General features: G+C 41.6%; 1 protein-coding gene across 10 annotated transcripts in view; it reads right to left on the minus strand.

Annotated features, from left to right (window-relative positions):
- The window catches only part of THRA (thyroid hormone receptor alpha), a 236801-nt gene that overhangs the window by 37820 nt on the left and 179233 nt on the right, over positions 1 to 19748 (minus strand). For 8 of the 10 annotated variants that reach the window (XM_072111459.1, XM_072111456.1, XM_072111457.1 and 5 more), the window contains 2 exons: positions 11555 to 11790; positions 7821 to 7945 (listed from right to left, as the gene is read on the minus strand). In XM_072111459.1, coding sequence (XP_071967560.1) covers positions 7821 to 7894 — 74 coding nt within the window. In that variant the 5' untranslated portion in view covers positions 7895 to 7945; positions 11555 to 11790. The remainder of the gene's footprint in view (positions 1 to 7820; positions 7946 to 11554; positions 11791 to 19748) is intronic. The other 2 variants (XM_072111465.1, XM_072111463.1) reach the window with 1 other exon arrangement.

Here is a 19748-nt window from a genome sequence, read left to right on the forward strand (position 1 = left end):
AGCCTGGAAGTGCTACACATATTGCTTGCATCTACTTCCTATCAATAGATAACTAAATTTACTTCAGGATGTGAAAGATACAAGATAAGAAGCAACATGAAATGGCAAAAGAAAGATTATTTATCCTCTGCCACTAATATACTGAGAGAAGTCTTAGTACGTGGAGGACATTGCCATCCTACTGGGCACACCAGTCTGGCCAGGGACTGAGTAAAATTGGACTTTATCCTATAGGTTTCTACGGAAAATGCCTAAATCTGTCCATCCGCAGTATACAGACGTGCACATCTGTAAAAGTTAGCTGGGCTTTCTAAAAAAAAATCCAGCTAGGAAAGACTGAATAGTTACTGAATACAGGACATTGACAAACATGATGTAAGAGCTGGCGCACAACCAGAATTTTGCATAATCATCTCTGCTGTTCCTTCCCTCTCTTCTCATAGGAACCATTTTGAGTACTTATGTTATATAATATCCAGTATGTGCTCCAGTCACATTAATCGTTTATTTGAGGTGGGGCGGAGGTGGCCATTTTGTGGGCATTATACCATATGGGGCAGCAGTACAATCACAATCATCGCTTGCAGTCTGTGATCTCCCCTAGAACAGCAGCCAAACTCAGTCCCCCACAAAGTGAATCCAGACCACCTCTGGTTTGGTGGCTAATCCATTCAGCAATTATGAAATTGTATTACCTAGATTGTCATATTATATTCTCTCGAGCAGCAATGCTCCTGCTGTTTGCAGAAGGAACGGCAAAATCAAATTATCGGTGGCTTCTCGATTCCTTGGTCTGTCCTCTACTAAATGTAGATTGTGCTGGTGGGAGTATACTAGAGAGGAATAATAATCATCTCTCATCATATCATTCACATTTCAATAAGGTATAATGGGACGGACTAATGCTCCAGCTCTATAGCTTTTAGGTGAAAATTAGACCACTCAAGGGGACATTTCTTTTCACAATGACCTAGCAATAAGCACTTTCAAGGATACAAAAATTCCTCTGCCCGCAGTCATAGCCACGCTTTTTTTAATTTGTCTGGTGTAGATAACTCAGACACCAGCTATACAGGGCACGTCCCAGTCCAGAGGAATCAGCATGTCTGTATTTTACATGGACAGCCCACTGATTTCATTGTGAACAATGTAGTCCCTCGTTTCCTCTGTAGAGGTGCTGCAGGGAACATTAAAGGGGTTGCCCTCTTTCAGCAAATAATTGATATGGTTTGTGTAATGAAAAGTAACACATTTTTCCAATATACTTTCTGTATCAATTCCTCAATGTTTTCAAGATCTATTCTTGCTGAAATTCAACAGGAAGCTTCATTACTTACTTCCTGTGGATAGAAATCTGTCCCTGGTCATGTGATGTCACACAGGTGCTCAGCTCGTTATATATCACTGAGCTCTGATTACTCTATGTTATATAACGAGCTGTGAGTCTGTGTGACATCACATGACCTATACACAGGAAGTGAACACTGAAGTTTCCTGTTCAATGAAAGCAAGCAGAGATCTAGAAAACAAGTAGGAATTGATACAGAAACTGTATTGAAAAATCTTATAACTTTTCATTACACAAGCAATATCAATTATTTGTTGATAGCGGACAACCCCATTATCGGTTACTTTAGGATTCCTCCATACTACACTGATGCTGGGGGTCCGAATCCATGATCTGAAACCTTCAAAGAACTAATTATATATAAAAAATAACAGAATCCAAATCATAGCTTATCAGTGTAACGTAAGAAACATTTTGTGAGGGTTAGCGATAATCGGCCTTTAGCTTGGTGTCAAAATGAAATCAACTGCTTTCATTTTGTGACGGTGGTAAATGATAGACATGGAAATACTAGTGAGCAAATCAATCAAAACTGTGTATTACATAAAAAAAAAATTCTTGTAATGTATTCCTGGTCTATACAAAAAGAACAGGTACTGTCAAACCAGAGCGATCAGGGTTTGCGGGGCTAAACATGAAAAGGTCATCTCAGGGTATCTAGTTCCAGAGTTGCCCAACTTCATTCCAGTCTTAAACACTTAAGACTCAGCACAGACAAGCACAAGTATATAATATATTAGTGACAGCATGGCAGGCTCGGTCAAGGCAGTGAAACTGTACATAGCCATAAATGTAAACTCAGCATCATTGTACACAGCGCCGGGGGCAAATGGTTAATATGTAATGTATATGGTATTCAGAGCTGCTCTAATTGGAAGCAGTGTTCTCTATTTCTGGAGTGAGACCATGTCTGAGTGAGAGTTCAAATCGAGAAGACAAGAGGGGAGCCGGGCGAGCGGACACTGACTGTTTTCTATAAAATGGGTATCCAATGATGTTTCTTTAACTAGTAGCACCATTGTGTGTGTCCCAATAAACTGAACTATGGGTTTATTTACCTCTATACATATGTATGGTAGGGGGAATCAGCATGGGAAGTGCCCATGTATTTTCCTTTTAACACCAACTATCTGTTACTGTAATAAGCAACTAAGTGGTGCAATAAAAAAAAGGATATAAATAAATAATGGCAAGGTTTGCTGATTTTGACTGAAAACTAAGCCAGATCAGAAATGGCGTAGTTTATGTCCTCCAGCCAGTACGGCAGCCGGTCTAGACCTCATGATGTATCTGCCATGGCAGCACCATATGATGGTTCTTGTGATGATATGCTAAGATAAATCTCCCCCAAAATGTTTTTTGCAATTAGGTCTCCATAGTGGGGCAATGCCAGTCTTCCCACAGCGCATCCTCTCTCCATTCTTCTTGTCTCTTTTTGTTTACTTGGTTTTGTACAAATTTGTGGTGAGGGCTCCTCATATCCTAGAATGAGGGCTATTCTAGGATATTATGACCCTTTATGCACATGTCATATTTACAACTGCTTTTTTATTCTGTATTCATTGGTCCAGATTTATCTATGTGCAGTTTGCCTCACTGCTCTGGACATGTGCACAATTATTTTCGGTGCACCTTTAACATACAGCGTTCAACACAATTCTGTGGAATTGAGGTATTAAAATGTCTCTAACTCGGACTTACAGCCCCCTTTATGCAAACACTTTTCTGTCTTGTCGGACACAGTGCAGCCGAGATACAAAACTGGCGCAGACCCTTTATAAATACATGTGTAAGCCGACTCAACCTTCTTTTATGTGCAATGTTAGACAGTAAACTGGCGCAGCCATTTTAATATATACGGACCATTGTCTTTGTTCAGTGTTTAACTGTAGCCATTGTCCAGAGTTTTCTTTTTAAATTAAAAAAAGTATAAAAAATGTTTTGTTAACAAGTTTCCTTGAGGCTGTGTGTGCATCACTGCATCACTAAATAACGCCCATATTCTCTACATATGCATCCACATGTCATACGTCAAGCTCAGAGAAAATAAAAAAAACTTACTGGCCCTGGTGCTAATGGTGGAACATCCAGTAACAGGCTTTGGGCATAAAAGAATTTACATGCCCGATGAAAACCAGATTTAGGGAGTGTGCAGCAGTATGTAGAGTACGATAGGTTTCTACATGCCCAACCAAGCACATTAAGCATTGTGAGCCGTGTATGCAACTTATGTATTTTATAGGGAAGTTTTCACCAAAAGGTGCAGTCGGCCTAGTGCTCATTCTTGCGCATGTATCTATGTGCTGTAGTCACATATGTATATTTATCGCACATCTGAGGACCACATGAGGGGCATTGCAGAACCCAACAAAGGAATTCCAGCAACTGCAACAGTTATACGAGATTATAGGTGCCGCCAATAAGACGACAGCATATCAAAATGCAGTTTATGGGCGATATGTAAGATCTTTAAAGATAGCCCTATATGGACACTGAAGTTGATCTGGCGCCTGAGGGGTTTTGAATTGGGGCTAAGTATCAAGCGATACCTCACAGCGTGTGAAAATCACAGAAATGCATCAGACAGTGAGCTCTATGTGGGTATATTCTCTGCACCTGTAATAAGAGGTCTTAGCCATACACATATACTAGAACAACAGTCTCCCAAAGGTAATATTTCAAGAACCTGAATGAACATGTAGGTCCCAAGGGTGTCTGCAGCAACCATGCCGCCTCCAGCACCGCAAAACTATGTAAATACCTTATCTGTAAAATACAGATGGCCAAAATACTGTATAATCCACATCTACCTCATCCAAAAACGCTTACCACAAAAGACAGAAAGCAATCGTAGCATGTGGGTGACACAGGAGAGACAGTGCCAGTCATTACACTAGAGGGAGGCAGAGAGACGACAACTAGGAAGAATAACACCAGGCTGAAAACAACGCCATAAAGGAAGTCTAGGGAGCGTAGGAAAACTACTGGCTGCGCAACATGTGCGTCCGGCACAATGCACAAAATCATGAGGCACAGGACGGACAACAGGGAACCTAGGGCCCAGGACACTTCTAGCTTAGGTTACTGTAAAGTGAGACGGGTTATGAGTTACAGGGCCTTGTATACCAGTCCTTCCTTGTGTGGGGCGGTGACTCACCTTGCTATGTGAGAAAATAACTACTTAAAGGAGAGAAAGGTGCAGAGTATAAGGTTTCAGATTCTGAAGAGACATATGTCTCCTCCAGATAAGCATGGTATGGCAGGTCACACCAGGCCATGTCTACATGCAAATATAGTGGGAGACACATTACACAACTCGGTGGCCTCATGTTCTACTGTCCAGGAAAGAAACACACAGCGCTGTGTACAATATTTCCCTATTTCTATAATGGAGAGCACAATGGGAACGGTCAACGTCAGTCATATGATACATGTATGATCCCCAGACACTAGTAGCTTGTTCTGCATGACTGTGCTCTCTTTATACCTTACAGCAGGGGTTATGCTACAGCAAAGTATATGGGGCACTTCCATGTAAGAAGCCAAATCTCCTAATAAGTCCTTTTGTAATGGAAAAAAATTGATTTTCAAACAGATATTTAGCATTGTAATATTCATTCAAGTAATTAACAAATTGGCAACTTGTTGTTACTCCATTATTATTAGGCCATGTCACAGTACAGTCTGGCACTGGCCAAGCGGTGAATATTAAAGGAAATCAACCACCGGGATGAAGGATTGTAAACCAAGCACACTGACATACTGGTGTGTGCCCCATCTGGCAGGATCTGCTCTTCTTTTAGCTTCTTTTTTAAATTTTGCAAACGAGCTCCAGGCTTTATTAACACCTAAGGAGCCCAGAGTCCCTCAGGCTAATTTGCATAATTTTAAAAGCCTTTTTTTTCTTAAAAAAGAAGTTTAGAGAAGAGGTGGCACACACCAGTATGTGAGTAGGCTTGGTTTACAATCCTTTATCTTGGTGGTAGATGTCCTTTAACACCCCCAACCAAACCAGTAAATGAATATCTACTGCTGGAAATTAACCGTATCTGCTAAAATTTGCATCTGGAAAACTTTTGTTTGACAATGGTTACTATCACTGACCGCATCAAGTAAAATTCCTTACAGGGAAAAGGAGGACTTTACTTTGCTACGATGAGAAAAGTTAAAAGAGTAAAATACTAGTTCCTGGTTCAGGATACTAGTTCATGACATATAGTTCAGGCAAGTGTCCTAGTAATAGGTGCAATAACTCCTACCTCTGGTACGCACCCATGACTGCCACCCTGTTACAGCACTACTACTCTCAGCATTATCTAATGGCATGTGATGAATGATATGAGAGCGAAGCATAATGACACCTTAGGTCAAACTGAATGGAGGAAGGAATCCCCTGCCACAACTTGTCCCCTAAATGTGACATGTGAAAGTAAGGGATAACGCAGCCATTTGTAGCAGCTGTGGGCGGTGATATTTGTCCCTCTTACAGCATATGACAGAAATGAGTTCCTGCATTTCCCTGGCATTCTCCCACGCATTACATAACTATACAAATTCAAGTCTGCATTTCAGGAACACCCAATTGGGTTTTATTTTCCTCCCTTGTAATGAAAGCAATGTTACCAGCCTACAGCCAAAATGGCAGCGAGAAGGTAGCGGGGTCACCCAGTACATGAATGGTTAAAGTTCACCTTCCAGTGTACTACTCCGGGCCAGAGTCCACAGATAACCGTTAACCCTTTCTGAGGACATAAACTTCCAGCATTTCCTTTACGTCCTTCACAGCTTAGATGAGTGCCCTCGAAGAGGTTGAACCTGATGGACTTTATCCCTGTTTAATATTTTTGGTGGTCAGTGAAAAGTCAAGCACGTAGCAATATACAGTACAGTAGGTACGGAAAAGCAAGCACTTAACCACTTCCTGACCAATGCCTTTACCCTCTTACAAAGCCGAGATACGTATTGTGTTGAATTTGAGGCTTTGATTAATATGTTCTTATTACTGGATACAGCCTCTCCTTCCTACGCTGCCAGAATTGATTAGTCAACTGAAACATCTATTTAATATTGACAGAATTGATACAGCAAGACATAAAGAAAAAGGAGCCTAAACTTTTTTTCTTCAAACAGAAAATATTTATTACAAACCACTTCACTAGACAAGAGATTGTAGACCTTAGGATTCCATTCCAGTGGTATTACCGGGAAGCATTAAGGGGTAGATTAACAGTCTGATATTATGCTGGATAGGCCAATCGGGGTGGAGGCTAGTATGGACGCTGGAGATAAGTGGGGGTTTATGCTCTGGCGGTTAGAGGTTGCCTTTAAACTCTTACATACGTTAAAATGTGATTTTAAACTGTCTCTTTATTACATACCTCTGTAATTTTTTGTTATTCAAATATATATATTTTTTTAGATTTTTCAGAGCTACCACACAGTAAACAGAAATACAAACACATACACAGCCAACCTAATCCATTGGGGTGATTGAAGCATGCAGTCGCCTAGGCAGAGATTAGGAGCACCTATCTGTGCTATCAGTTTAGGCTCTCGATCATCAGGTGTGTAGTCTAGGGCTTAAGCAGGAAGCCTGGTACTGTCCACCTGACAACAGAGAGTAGAAAAAATCCATCTGTGGCAGAATCAGTGTAGTGGCACCTTTTAAAGAAAGAGAAGAAGCTTTCAGGGGTAGTGCTCGGATCCGAACCCTTGGCCGAAAGGCCCTTTTTAAAAGTAACCTGTCAGCAGAAATTCACTGTATAATCCACTATGAGTTTGTTGAAAACCATCTTTACACTTTTCAGATAATATTTCTTTAATAGCCCAGTGTCAACGGATCACCCAGAAAAATAAATTTTGAAATTATATGTAAATCTGCTGGTATGGAGTTTACCACTGAAGTCAAGCTCTCCCTTCCACAGAACACCCTGGTGTAGGTAGAGCCAGACTTTATACAACCAATTAACATCTCAATTCAAAGTTTTTTTTTTTTTTAGAAGTGATGCCACCATGCTGGGTCATGAAAACATACATGAAGGTCTTAAGTTGTTAGACAACATACCCGTAGTGGTTGATTAGGTCAATTTAGGCAGACAAGTTCCCTTTAAGCTACCTCATATTATCATAGTGGAGAACTAAATGTCTTTAGTCTCTGCCTGCAACATAGTAGTGACCAAATATTAGATCTATAAGAGCACAGTAGATCTCAATATCAGGCCCTAAGGTTATTTTCTTGCTGGCAGATTGCAGACTGTGAAAAGCTCATAAAGGAACCTGTGTGGCTTAAATGTCGCTTAGGAGTGTGTTTCACATATTCTTTAGATCCATTTTTGGTGTGTGCCCATAGACATTGTAAACCAATAGGTTGCACCATGTCCTTTTGAGAAATTTGTCTTGACCAAATTTTTGCACACAGTTCTGCTGGGTGCATGCAGGACAATCCCTGTGTATTGTTATCAGTCCTTCTCACCTTTCACTAATGTACTGAGCTCTACACTGAATGATGAGAGAACTCCCTCGTGCCATTGGCCTTGATGTCAGCATCTATATCCCAGTTTTGTGTCAGTGGTCAAGGAGGCGACTCAAGCATCAAACCTAAAAGAGATAAATTGTAAGTGTGGTGGATGAGAGGGGGAGTGCTGCAGTATATGAGCGTCTGGCAGTACATCTCATATATAGAGCAGAAGTAGTTCATAATTACAGCAGTTCCTTCCTGTGGTTAAATGCAGTCATCTAGACAGACAATCTCCATATTGTAAACACTCTAATGAAGTTTTATGTGTAAATGACTGGTCTACACGACTGTCCCCAAATAACCTTCCATTGAAAAATGAAGCATTATTATCACACATAGGGGTTAGATGAATAGCTTTAAGAAACCTCAGGTTGGACTGCAGTAACAGATAATCTCATGTTTTGTGATACTTGCATAGATCCAGTAATATCACATCTATGCTGTGTTTTGCACAGATGGATATATTTAATGGCTCTGTAGGTCTAAGGGCATATCATGGAGGGATATCCTCCCATTAAAGAAGATTACTCTGAAAGATATCCGCAACCACTGGTATAACTACTAGGACAGCAGGCATAGGAGCCGCTATGGGCCCAGCAACCAAGGCCCATCTCAGACGTAGGGAGCACATACCTATGACAGTGGAAATTTATTATATTATTTTTGAGCTATGATATCATGGTGCAGATTATCTGTGTTTGTTTTATCCCTGTACTGTGACATTACTGTGTGTTTTATCCCTGTACCGTGACATCACTGTGTATTTTATCCCTGTTCTGTGACATCACTGTGTATTTTATCCCTGTTCTGTGACATCACTGTGTTTTATCTCTGTACTGTGACTTCACTGTGAGTTTTATCCCTGTACTGTGACATCACTTTGTGTTTTATCCCTGTACTGTGACATCACTTTATGTATTAATTATACACTATGACATCACAATGTACATAATCTAAGCCATCATCATCTTGCAGTGGGAACCCGATGGTTAATAGTTACACCATTGTCTGCAACAAAGCAAACAACGGTTGAGAAAGCATGTTCTAAAGCATTCTTCATTAAATCAACAGGAGATGGGACAACGTATCATTACTATTGTTCCATCAATGGCCATGTTTACATCTTGAATTTTGTCCTATGTTTCACACATAAGCTTCTGTAGGATCGGCTGGAGAAACAGATGCACGTTTAACAGTACGGTGTACTTTACAATCCTTTTCCATATATATTTTCTAACATGAAATGTGGAGTAAAATAAGGATGTGAACATTGCCTATGGGTATATTCACACGCAGTATGCCCGCCGTGCGGGCATACAGCTGTGTGCTGGAGGAGGTGACCCCTCCTCCCTCCATAGGAAACAGAGCCGCACGTCCGAGGCCTTGCAAAAAGATAGAGCATGCTCTATCTTTTTGCGGTGTGCAGTGCGGATTGGTGCTGTGGCACCATACCGCCGCGCCGCCATTTCAGTCTATTGAGACGTATATGCAGCCGCAAATTTGCGGCCGCATGTAGGTCCCCATGAACAGCCGTGTGAATGAGCCCTATGATAGATTCAATTTATTTTCCTATAATTAGAGACAATTTACTTGGGTTTTGTTTGCCATCTTAATCTCAAATGATTTCCATATAATTAGTAATTAACACCTTTCTCCTTAAACCTACCCCCAACCATGTGTTTGGAGGTGGGGGAGAGTCTTTCCTGGTCTCTACAGACTGGTTATTTCCTAGAACATGCTCATTATATCCTGTGACCTCTGTGACATATGATCTACATAACAGAGCAAAGCAGCTGGAGGTGACGGCCTCGAGAACAGGAAGAATTAGACTGATATTGACTATATACTATGATCGTAAAGTTTTGGGACTGTGTTATAGACTTATATGTCTTGGTGACCTTTACCTATCTGCCCAGTAGAGGTCCCCGCTATCAGCACACTGCTGCGACCAGCAAGTCAGGGATAGATAGTCTGCAAAATAAATTAAAGGGGGAGAGCACAGCTTTATTTGGCCTTATTGTGCTACTGTAACCCCCGCAACTGTGGCAAAACATCTGCTGCATTTGGCCCAACTTAAAAAGCACCCACTAAAGTAAACTGCCCAACAAAAGCAAGCTGAGTGGTATCACGTTCAGCGCTTAAGTAGGGCAGCCAACTCTTAAACTTGTTTACATGGAATTTTTCATTTTGGAGGATGCACAAAAATACTCATGTATCAAAAACAAATATGTAGTTTTCCACAGGAGAACACAGCAGATGAAAGATTTCAGTATGTTTCAATCAATATAGTGGAAGAACATGCTGAATCACAGCTTCATCTTTAATGAGCTGACCTTTGTATGTTAGGCTAAGTTCACACCAGAGCTCGGCAAGTTCCGTTACACATTTATTCGCTACTTATAATAACGTATTTCTAACGGAAGTTCCATTAAGGGAACCTGTCACCAGAGTGCTATTTTTATCAGTCGACAGGTTACTATAGACAAAGTACTGTATATGCCAAATATGTTTTTTAAAAATGTCTGTGTTATATGGTGTTTGAAATAAAGTATGTGAAACTTTACCTGGCTCCCTGCAAATTGCCTTAGTGAGGAAAATTTCAAATGAGAACTTCTGTCTGCTCTATAATATATTCACTGCTCTCCTGGTACCTGCCCCCCTTCCCCCCCCCCCAAATGATGTGTCAGCTTGCTGTAGACAAACTCTCCCTCCAGCATCACAGTGCAAGGGGACATGTGGGGGGCAGGAGTCAGGAGTGACATGGAGAGCAGTGAATATATTATAGAGCAGATGGAAATTTTCCTCTCCAGGACACAGGCTGAAGCATCTGGCACGGAGCCAGGTAAAGTTTCACATACTTTATTTCAAACATCACACAGACATTTTGTAAAAACATATTTAGAATATGGTAACATTAATAACTCTATTTATACAGTACTTTGTTTATAGCAAACTGTCCCCTGATAAAAAAAAGCATTCTGGTGACAGGATCCTTTTAAAGTCCATGGGGAATGAAAGTTAAACAAAGCGAATGTAACAGAAAGCCTACACGCAGGTGTGAACTGCGCCTTAGGTAATTCTTTAAAATAATTATATTATATGATTGACATTGATAGGAAGAAGCAAGCAGCAGGGCCCTCAAATTCCCTACTGATTTCCTGTAGTCTCTTGGAGGTTTATGGCGTATATGATGGCCTTAGAAGGCTGCCATTGGGAATTTAGAGGGTCAATCTTTTCCATATGCCCCATGTCAAAGAATGGCTTCATAAATATCTAAAATACTAACAGAACTGAGCAGCAAACATCAACTTTGAATGTCAGCTATTTAAGGGTTTTTCTGTTATGAAATTCCTCATTTTTTATCATCTAATCCTTCTTACACGTGAAGGGAGCGATTACAAGTTGTCCTGCCATGAATGAAATTCTGTAGTATATTGGATTATGTTTGGAGTGGGTGAGTGCAGACATATATGTATGCATGTGTATGTTATGGTGAAATATTTGGATATAAGAGGTTTAGGCAGAGAAATAAATGTGGCTTCTCAAGCTTTATCCCTTTAAATATATTATATAGTCTGGTGTCTGGTGATTTAGTTTCAAGGTAATTCCCATTCCTGGCAAGATAAATCTTTCACTGACTAGACATTTGCGAAACAAAACAGTGATAATAGTAAAGCTGAGCCATTTACCTCTTTTCATCTGGCTCTGACAAGCAGTCCAGCCCGCTAAGATTCTGGTCCATTCAACGTAATTCCATCCAGAACCAATCAGAAGAGACCAAGGCGGGCTCCGCCCCCAGTTGCCCGAGGTTCATGGGACACCGCCGCGTTCACATGGAGGCAGGTCCTACACCTTCCCAGGACAAACCATTCCCATCTCAGACAGAGGGAATCAAAGAGATGGGGCCTCGCTTCCAAAAGGGCCCCTAGAAAACAAAAATGAAGAATTGAATTACAGAGGCAAATACTGAAGGGTAAAAGAGGGTGAAAACAGTGCAAACAAGCTACATGTCAAAGTCGATATACTAAAATGTACACAGTAATGTAGGAGTTGAAAGGCTCCAGATCAGGACATAATGATATGATTTCTGAGGCAGAATTAAGATTATATGTAATAGTAGGGTAACATCTGACTGCTATATCCACCTTAAACTGGCAAATATTTTGCCTGAGCAATATGTTAGGCGTCTTTCCTTTCCTGCTAATTCTGGCCCCTATATTCTTCTTACAGACAGAACATTCCTCGCTGCCATTCTTTATCCACAAGTGACTTTAATGGTGGCTCTTTGCAGTGCAATATAAATCTCCCTGTAATGTCTACTAGAAGCTTCTGTGACTGCCCCCATATCCCACCAGCTCCCCCCTCATCCAAGATGTGAGCTCTTGGGGGACTGTGTCTGGACTAACCGCAGCGCCTGCTTTTAACATAGAGCCTGTGCTGTAGCCGGAGAAATATGCATCACATTCCCCTCGGCAATTAGGGAAAGGTCACAAAATGTACAAGACCACAGCCTCCTTTAAAGGGGTTATCTGCTTCAGACAACACTACTAAAAGCTGTGCGTTATGAGATAATAGAGGGGAAGCCCCCATGACTAGGAGCCCCTGAATGTTCCTCCAGCACTCGTGGCAGGATTGTCCACTTATAACAGCTGAAAAGCCACTCATTTTGGGACCCAGGTTGTCCAAAGCAGACAACTGTTTGCAGAATTGGAGCCCAAGTGTTACAGCCAGGATTCATCAAAAGGAAGACAGTGGGGGAGATTTACTACTAGTGTCTAAAACATAGACAAAGGCAATCTTTGTCCAGCTGCATACAAGCAAGTTTGGTCCAAGAAAACCACTATGTCCGCTGGAAGGATTTCCTGGCCCTCGTATCACTAGATTAAGCCCAGCATGTCAAGTAGAGTGACGTGAGATTTGGTCCGGGAAATCCCTCCAGTGCATTGGGTGTTTTTCATGGACTGAATTTCCAGTCGTAGAAAAGTAGAGGATGTCCTAGGCAGAACTGCGTTTTACATTTATAGACTACAAATCTGGAGGATCCAGGAAAAACAGAAGCCCGGCTGTAAATCAGCTCTGCAAATTGCCAGTTTTTTCACAGCCAAGTGCAACGGTCATGTGCAGGTAGAATTACTCTGCACCTCCCATTAGTTTACACCTGAAAATGACACGCTCTAAACATTTGACAGATTTAAAAGAAAACATCCTTAAAAGGTGGGCCACGCCCACTCTCCAATAAGTTTCATAAGCCACACCCCTTTCCCATAGCTGTTAAAAAATATAAATCGCCAAGAAATGTCTGAAATACTTCACATATTTTCCACAAAGCAGCTTTTTTTGTGCAAATTAAACAAAATCGACTATAAAAAGCATTACAAATATGGAACGATAAGGGGCAAAACTTACTGGGGAAGATACACAAGGCAAAATAGGACATTTTCTCCATAAGAGTTTGCCCCTTATCTTATCAAATTTCTAATACTTTTTACTGTGGGAGCACCACCTGTAGCAAAATGGGGGACAGCATCAGGGGCGCAGTTATCTGCTACAAAGCAGGACCTGACACTTAAAAGTAGTGTCTTTTCACACCTGATATCAGTATGGGTGAGAAATACTGCATGGAGAACCCGCTTCCTAAAAAAATAATCTGATATATTACTAGTGGATGGTGCAGAGGGACAACTTTCTAAAGCCCGCCTCATGCAGCAAAGAGTATAGCCTCACCCCTGTATATATATCTATATATATATATATATATATATATATATATATATATATATATATATATATAGATATATATATATATATATATAGAGATATATATATATATATAGAGAGAGATATATATAGATATATATAGAGAGATAAAGATATAGATTCACACACACTGACATCTATAGTGTATACATTCTCACATACATCCATTATTAATAACAGATGTATCTAAATGTTAAAAAAAAGCAGGAGGTGGATTCACAGTATTTAGATTTCCAGTGCTATATACAGGACTGGCTTCTTGTTTAATTCCCTCTTTACTCCCTTCAATCATTAGGACAGGAGTCTGGTCCTCTGCCCATGTCACACAGCTGCCATGGCCTACTCCTGTTGCTTGGCAACCAAGCAGCCTGGACGCCACCAGAGGGATCGGTCTCTGTGAACCCTTTCTGTACCTCTGGCACTCTGCCCTGTATGCCCTGCGAAACCACAAACCTAATGAAGTTAACTCAAATGCTGCCAAGGAGAAAGGAAAGCCCTGGAATGACAAAATCTCTGTAATGACATTGCCATTGATTTGCCTGGTCTAGTATTGTAGATAGATTAGATAAATTGTGATCCAATTGCTGTTGTATTTTCTGCCAACCCTTCATTAAAGGAAGCACACCCTGGGCAATGCCCACAGCATGCCACACATACCTCCACATGACGCTGCTTATAACCACGCACCTAGAAGTAGGTTAATCTGAAGTGCCCGTACCAGTGACCTCCCGCTTCCCTGTTTAGCGAATTACTTTGTGCTGAACTCTTCAGAGACTTGGCAAATACTTGCAAAAGGAACCCATGCAAAATGTAAAAGCCGGGCAGGAGGAGGTACAGACAGTGCAGGAGCCAAGCGGCTTCCCTCTGCCAGACCCACTGGGCTACTGAACAATCTGGCCTCTTTGTAAAGACTTCTGAAAGGGGGGTAGGAATCCCACATGTGGGATAGAGGATTTACAGAATTATAGAGGAGAGAAACGAAAGGCACAAAACCCCACATAGAGACTCCAGTCTGTAAGAACCTGGAGCCAACACTTTGTATGGAGCAGTGTGAGACAACTGGGAGAGCTGTCCAATAACTTACCCGCTTCTACATGCTGATCGCGGCCTCCAGTTACATGCACTATTAGTTTCCACCGCTGAAGAGTACAACAAACACACCTTTGATCATATTGTATATCTTGGTAATGATAGTTAATAAGTGATCACAAGACGTGTAATAAATACTTTACTAACACTTGGTCCCGGAGGGTAGGTTTTAAAGAGAACCTGTCAGGCAAATTAACCCCAAAAACTAAATATATTTTCATAAACTGCCTATAAAATTGTCTCTATCCGGTCATTGTCCCTCTACATGCCTGTAAACTTGAGCAATCAGGTCCTAAAGCTGTATGCAAAAGATCTGTGAGAGGTCCAATGAGTCATTAGCATATTCAGCTGTCCGGCTTATTCATGAGTGGGAGGCACAGCCACACCCCCAGTGCTTGACTGATGCCTTGTTACATGTGTATAGCAGAACATGTCAGGTACTTGTGTAGCTGATGTCTGTGTCTCACACATGTGTATAGCAGAACATGTCAGGCACTTATGTATCTGATATCTGTGTCTCACAAATGTGTATAGCAGAACATGTCAGGTACTTGTGTAGCTGATGTCTGTGTCTAAAATATGTGTATAGCAGAACATGTCAAGTACTTGTGTAGCCGATGTCTGTATCTCAAACATGTGTATCGGAGAACATGTCAGGTACTTGTGTAGCTGATGTCTGTGTCTCTCACACATGTGTATAGCAGAACATGTCAGGTACTTGTGTAGCTGATGTCTGTGTCTCTCACATGTCAGAACACAGCACATCAGCAGATCAAGCACAGACACCAGCAATGCTTTACTAAACATTACACACAGACATCAGCAGGGGGAGGAGATGAGAGCGGTAACAGGGGTGACATCACTGCCTCCGACCATGTGATCAGCCTCATTGACATAATAAAGAATAGGTGATTTTATAATGATTAATGTATGAATTGACAAGATAAAGGCTGGGATGGGATCCTTGTGAGCTACTCCAACAGGTAGAGGTGACAGGAATAGTTACAAAAATCTGATGACAGGTGTCCTTTAAGCCAGCTGCTTTAAATCTACAAGGTGTCATGGAAGCTGCTTATCCTGTTCAAGATGGGCCTCTACTGTCAATTTAAATGAGATCCATCACCACGATTTACCTCCTTGAACAAATAGCTCTACTATGTAGAGATATGCCCACACATGGCACCCATGCCTTTATTTTTGTTGTCTGGCTGCTCCTACTTCTGTACTATTCCTACGTCACTGTACAAATATACAAATTAGGCTGAAGTGCTCTGGTAAAGCAGAGCAGTGGGGGTCAATTCATATGTCTGAGAACCCCTATAGGGGTTATTATGCATATGGGGAGCTATTAACCAATAAGTTCTTCACCTCTATAGCTAAACCCCATCCTTATATATTCTTCATGACAAAGTATGAGGGATCTGAAGAAGCACTATGATCTCTTTTACATTTCTACAAGACTGTCTAGAAGAAATGAGAGGCATTTACTTGCTGTTTCCTCTTCATACTTGCAGGCTTAGTGTCATTTTAACACTATTCTCCCAGTCTAGTGGGGATAAGAAAAGGTACACACACAAAAAAATGAATAAAACAACTTCAATTTGTCTGCTGCCCCCTCCATGTGTTCCTTGTACCTAAACAAGGCTGCCAGTGAGAATCGGGAACTGGCAATGGTGAGTGGCTGCAGCCTAATTTGTTCCCTCCATTTTTTTTCTATTTTTATCCTCTTTGAATTAGATTTCAAAAGTATCAACAACATCTTTCTAGGTGAATGTGAATTAATGTTGTTTTTCCTGCCAAATTTACTATCATTTGTGCCAAGGATGCCCAGCTGGCACAAATGCAAGTTCTTAATGAAGGACAATTAGTTATTTAATGAAAAGGTCTCTTCTAAAGCAGCGCATAAACCCGGAGTCTGAGAAAATAATCCCCCCATGTGTGGTAGCTGAAGAGCTGTGACACTAGGCAGCCCTGGCATAAAGAGTGGCTGTGCAGCTTATACGCAGGATGACCCTGATGCTATGATTCACTTCATAAAGAATCAATGGAAAAGAGATTGCACCATAAAGAGGAGTAAAGTAAGCAGCACCTAGTGCTACCCCAGATGTAGCAGTATTAAACTGCTAGCTTTATCAGAAGCCTCCAATAAAACAAACGCTGCAGCGCCATACAATAGGAACGCCCAACCAAGCTCATAGCGGTCCGGCGTATTCATGAGGTGGTGATCTGAGGAGACGATGACTGCTGCATGAAGCCTGGCAGTCACCGCCGGCCTATGGTGTGGGAGGGGTGGTCCAGGGAAGAAGCAGCGCCTCAGTCCGCCCCCTCATGAATACGCCACACCGCTGTGAGCTTGGTCTGGCGTTCCGAGGCTATGGTGCTGCAGTATCTGCTAGCTTTATTGGAGGGTTCCGATAAAGTTAGCAGTGTAAGGGTGGTGGCACACGTGCCGTTTTGGCTGTGTTTGCAAATGCAAACGCAGAACAAGCCGCACCCACCGGGGCGAGCCGATCGCATCGGTGTTTCTGTGGTAACACCTGCGATCGGGAACAAGGCGCCGGTGTTTCGCATTAATTTAATGTAAACCACCGATGGCTTATTCCCGATCGCAGGGGTTACCATAGAAATGCCGATGCGATCGGGCCGCGGGCCGCCTTGCTGGGTGCAGCTTGGTCTGCGTTTGCAAACGCAGCCAAAACGGCACGTGTGCCAACACCCTAACACTGCTACATCTGGGGTAGCGCTAGCTGCTTACTTTAGTAAGCATCTCCTAGAGCTGTGTTTTTGGGTGACAGGTCCTATTTAAAATGTAAAGAGGGGGACTTTGAAAAGATTCACAGGTTTTTTTAAAATTGTTTTTTAATTCCAGTTTGTATTGTTATAACGACAAATGTGGCACACGATCATGATAATCATATGGCCCACAACGGGCCTATATCGCTTCCAATCATGGTAATGGAAAAAATCCAGTCCAAAGGCCATTTTATAGGTAAAAGTAATATAAAGACTATCCAGGTTACACTTTACTGTACGCAGAAGGAAGAAAAGAGTAAGAAGAATGAAAGCACTGAATCACAAGGCTAAGGTGACGAAGATATGGATTACAGCATTCACCTTCCTTGGAGAAACACATACTTTCAGTATTATACAATGTGAATATCTGTGTACAACGAGGCAGAGATAAAGCAGACTGCACCTCATAAAGTAGAAAGGTCAAGGCTAGAATCTTCAGAAAGACAAAGAAAGAAGATGAACATGAACAATAGTATGGCTAGAACATCCTCATCATGAAGGACAGACAAAAACATAGCCCATTGTGCTTCTCAGAATCTGTCTACAAGGACAAGAGAACTCGCTGAATATGTACAGCAACAGCCCTCCACATCCAGAGGGACACGATACTGCAGGGTAATGTGAGCCATAAGTAGTGTATCAAGGTAAGTAACTACCACCTTACTCCTCACATTCTCAACAAAGTTCACAATAATAATGCATAGTATATAGTCAGTGTCGGGCTGAGATTCCTTGGGCCCACCAGATAAAATATGTCTGTGCGCTCACCTTTTATCTAGCATTATGAAATAGATCCTAGTAGCCTCCAAATTTGGTTGTCCACAGACCTCTGAGTTCTAGTATTGGAATAGAGAGAGGGCCCACCAGTGGATCCTCTGAGGCTCTGGTGGGCCAGTCTATTTATTTAAAGAAAATTTACCATCAAAATCCATCATGATTAACCAGGGACACTTACTCATAGATCCAGGCAGCGTGACAGTGGTAATATTCTTATATTTGTTATCCATGGTCTCCTTCCTTCAGTATGTAGCTTATACTGTGCAGAAGCACTACCCCCTCCCACTGTGTGCTAAAACTTCCTCTGCTGACGTGAGATGACAACAGGTAGAGGGAGGGGAAAAGAGGGAGCAGAGGGAGACAACACGGAGGGGCTCTGGTAAAACCCCCCATTCTGGTTCATTAGCAAAAATGTGATTTTAGAAGGAAGGAGGCCATGTATAACAAATATAAGAACATTACCAGAGTCAAAGTGCCGGGATCTATGAGTAAGTGAGTGTCTATGAGTAACTGTCCCTGGTTTAACAAACATGATTTTGATTGTAAATTTCCTTTAAAATATCTGGTGACTTTTTTCTGAAACATTTCCTCTGATTCCTCTTTATTGTATATTTCACAGAAATTTAATTTTCCAGTCTACTCAACTAAAGCTCTGTTTTCATAGATTGAGATCCTTCCCACTTCCAGTTCTTGGATGGCTAGGGGAAAGGGGAGTGTCTCAGACTACCGAATCCCAGTGTCTATAGAATATTCTGAGAAGACCTGGAAAACCACATCTAAGAGGACATTCCAAGATACAGAACACACAATATAAAGTTCAACCCAGATAACCAGAAAAGTCTACTGGTTCTATAAGTTTCCAACTCAAAAAGTACTTTCAATACCTCTAAGGTAGAGGAACAGGTAATTTCAGGTTGGGTGCAGCAAAGCAAATAAGTGTACAGGAGCCCTGAATGTGTCCCTCAATACACCCCCGCAGAGCCCTCGCAGCTGTATCTATGGTTACTGCCGTGTTTTGCCATGTAAGTGTGAGTCAGAACACAGGTGATAAGTGGCAGAAGAAGAGGAATGAGCACAGAAACGTTACGCTGCATCAGGAAACTGCGATGTGCGGCGAGACGTTGGAGAGAAGGGGGATCAAAATCATAACTATGAGTAATGCTTCAGAGATGTGGAGAAACAAGATAGCACAGGGTAAACAGGAGCAAAATGGACAGAAAAATTGGTTCTGCAAAGCAGATGTGAGGTTAACTAATAAGCTGGAAGTATAGGAAAAACTATAAAAAGGCACGATCCAGCATTGTAGGCAATATGGCAGCAGCAGATTTCTATGCACTGCACTGTTAATAACATTCTCTGCATTTTTCATTTCCCTATCCACTTATTTCCTTATATTCAGAAAATTTTAAGGGAACCTGTCACCATATTTTCACAAATACAGCTAGTGACAGGTTCCCATACAGCACT

The sequence above is a fragment of the Engystomops pustulosus genome, chromosome 6 (assembly GCF_040894005.1).
Source record: "Engystomops pustulosus chromosome 6, aEngPut4.maternal, whole genome shotgun sequence".
In the NCBI taxonomy this organism is placed as follows: Eukaryota; Metazoa; Chordata; class Amphibia; order Anura; family Leptodactylidae; genus Engystomops; species Engystomops pustulosus.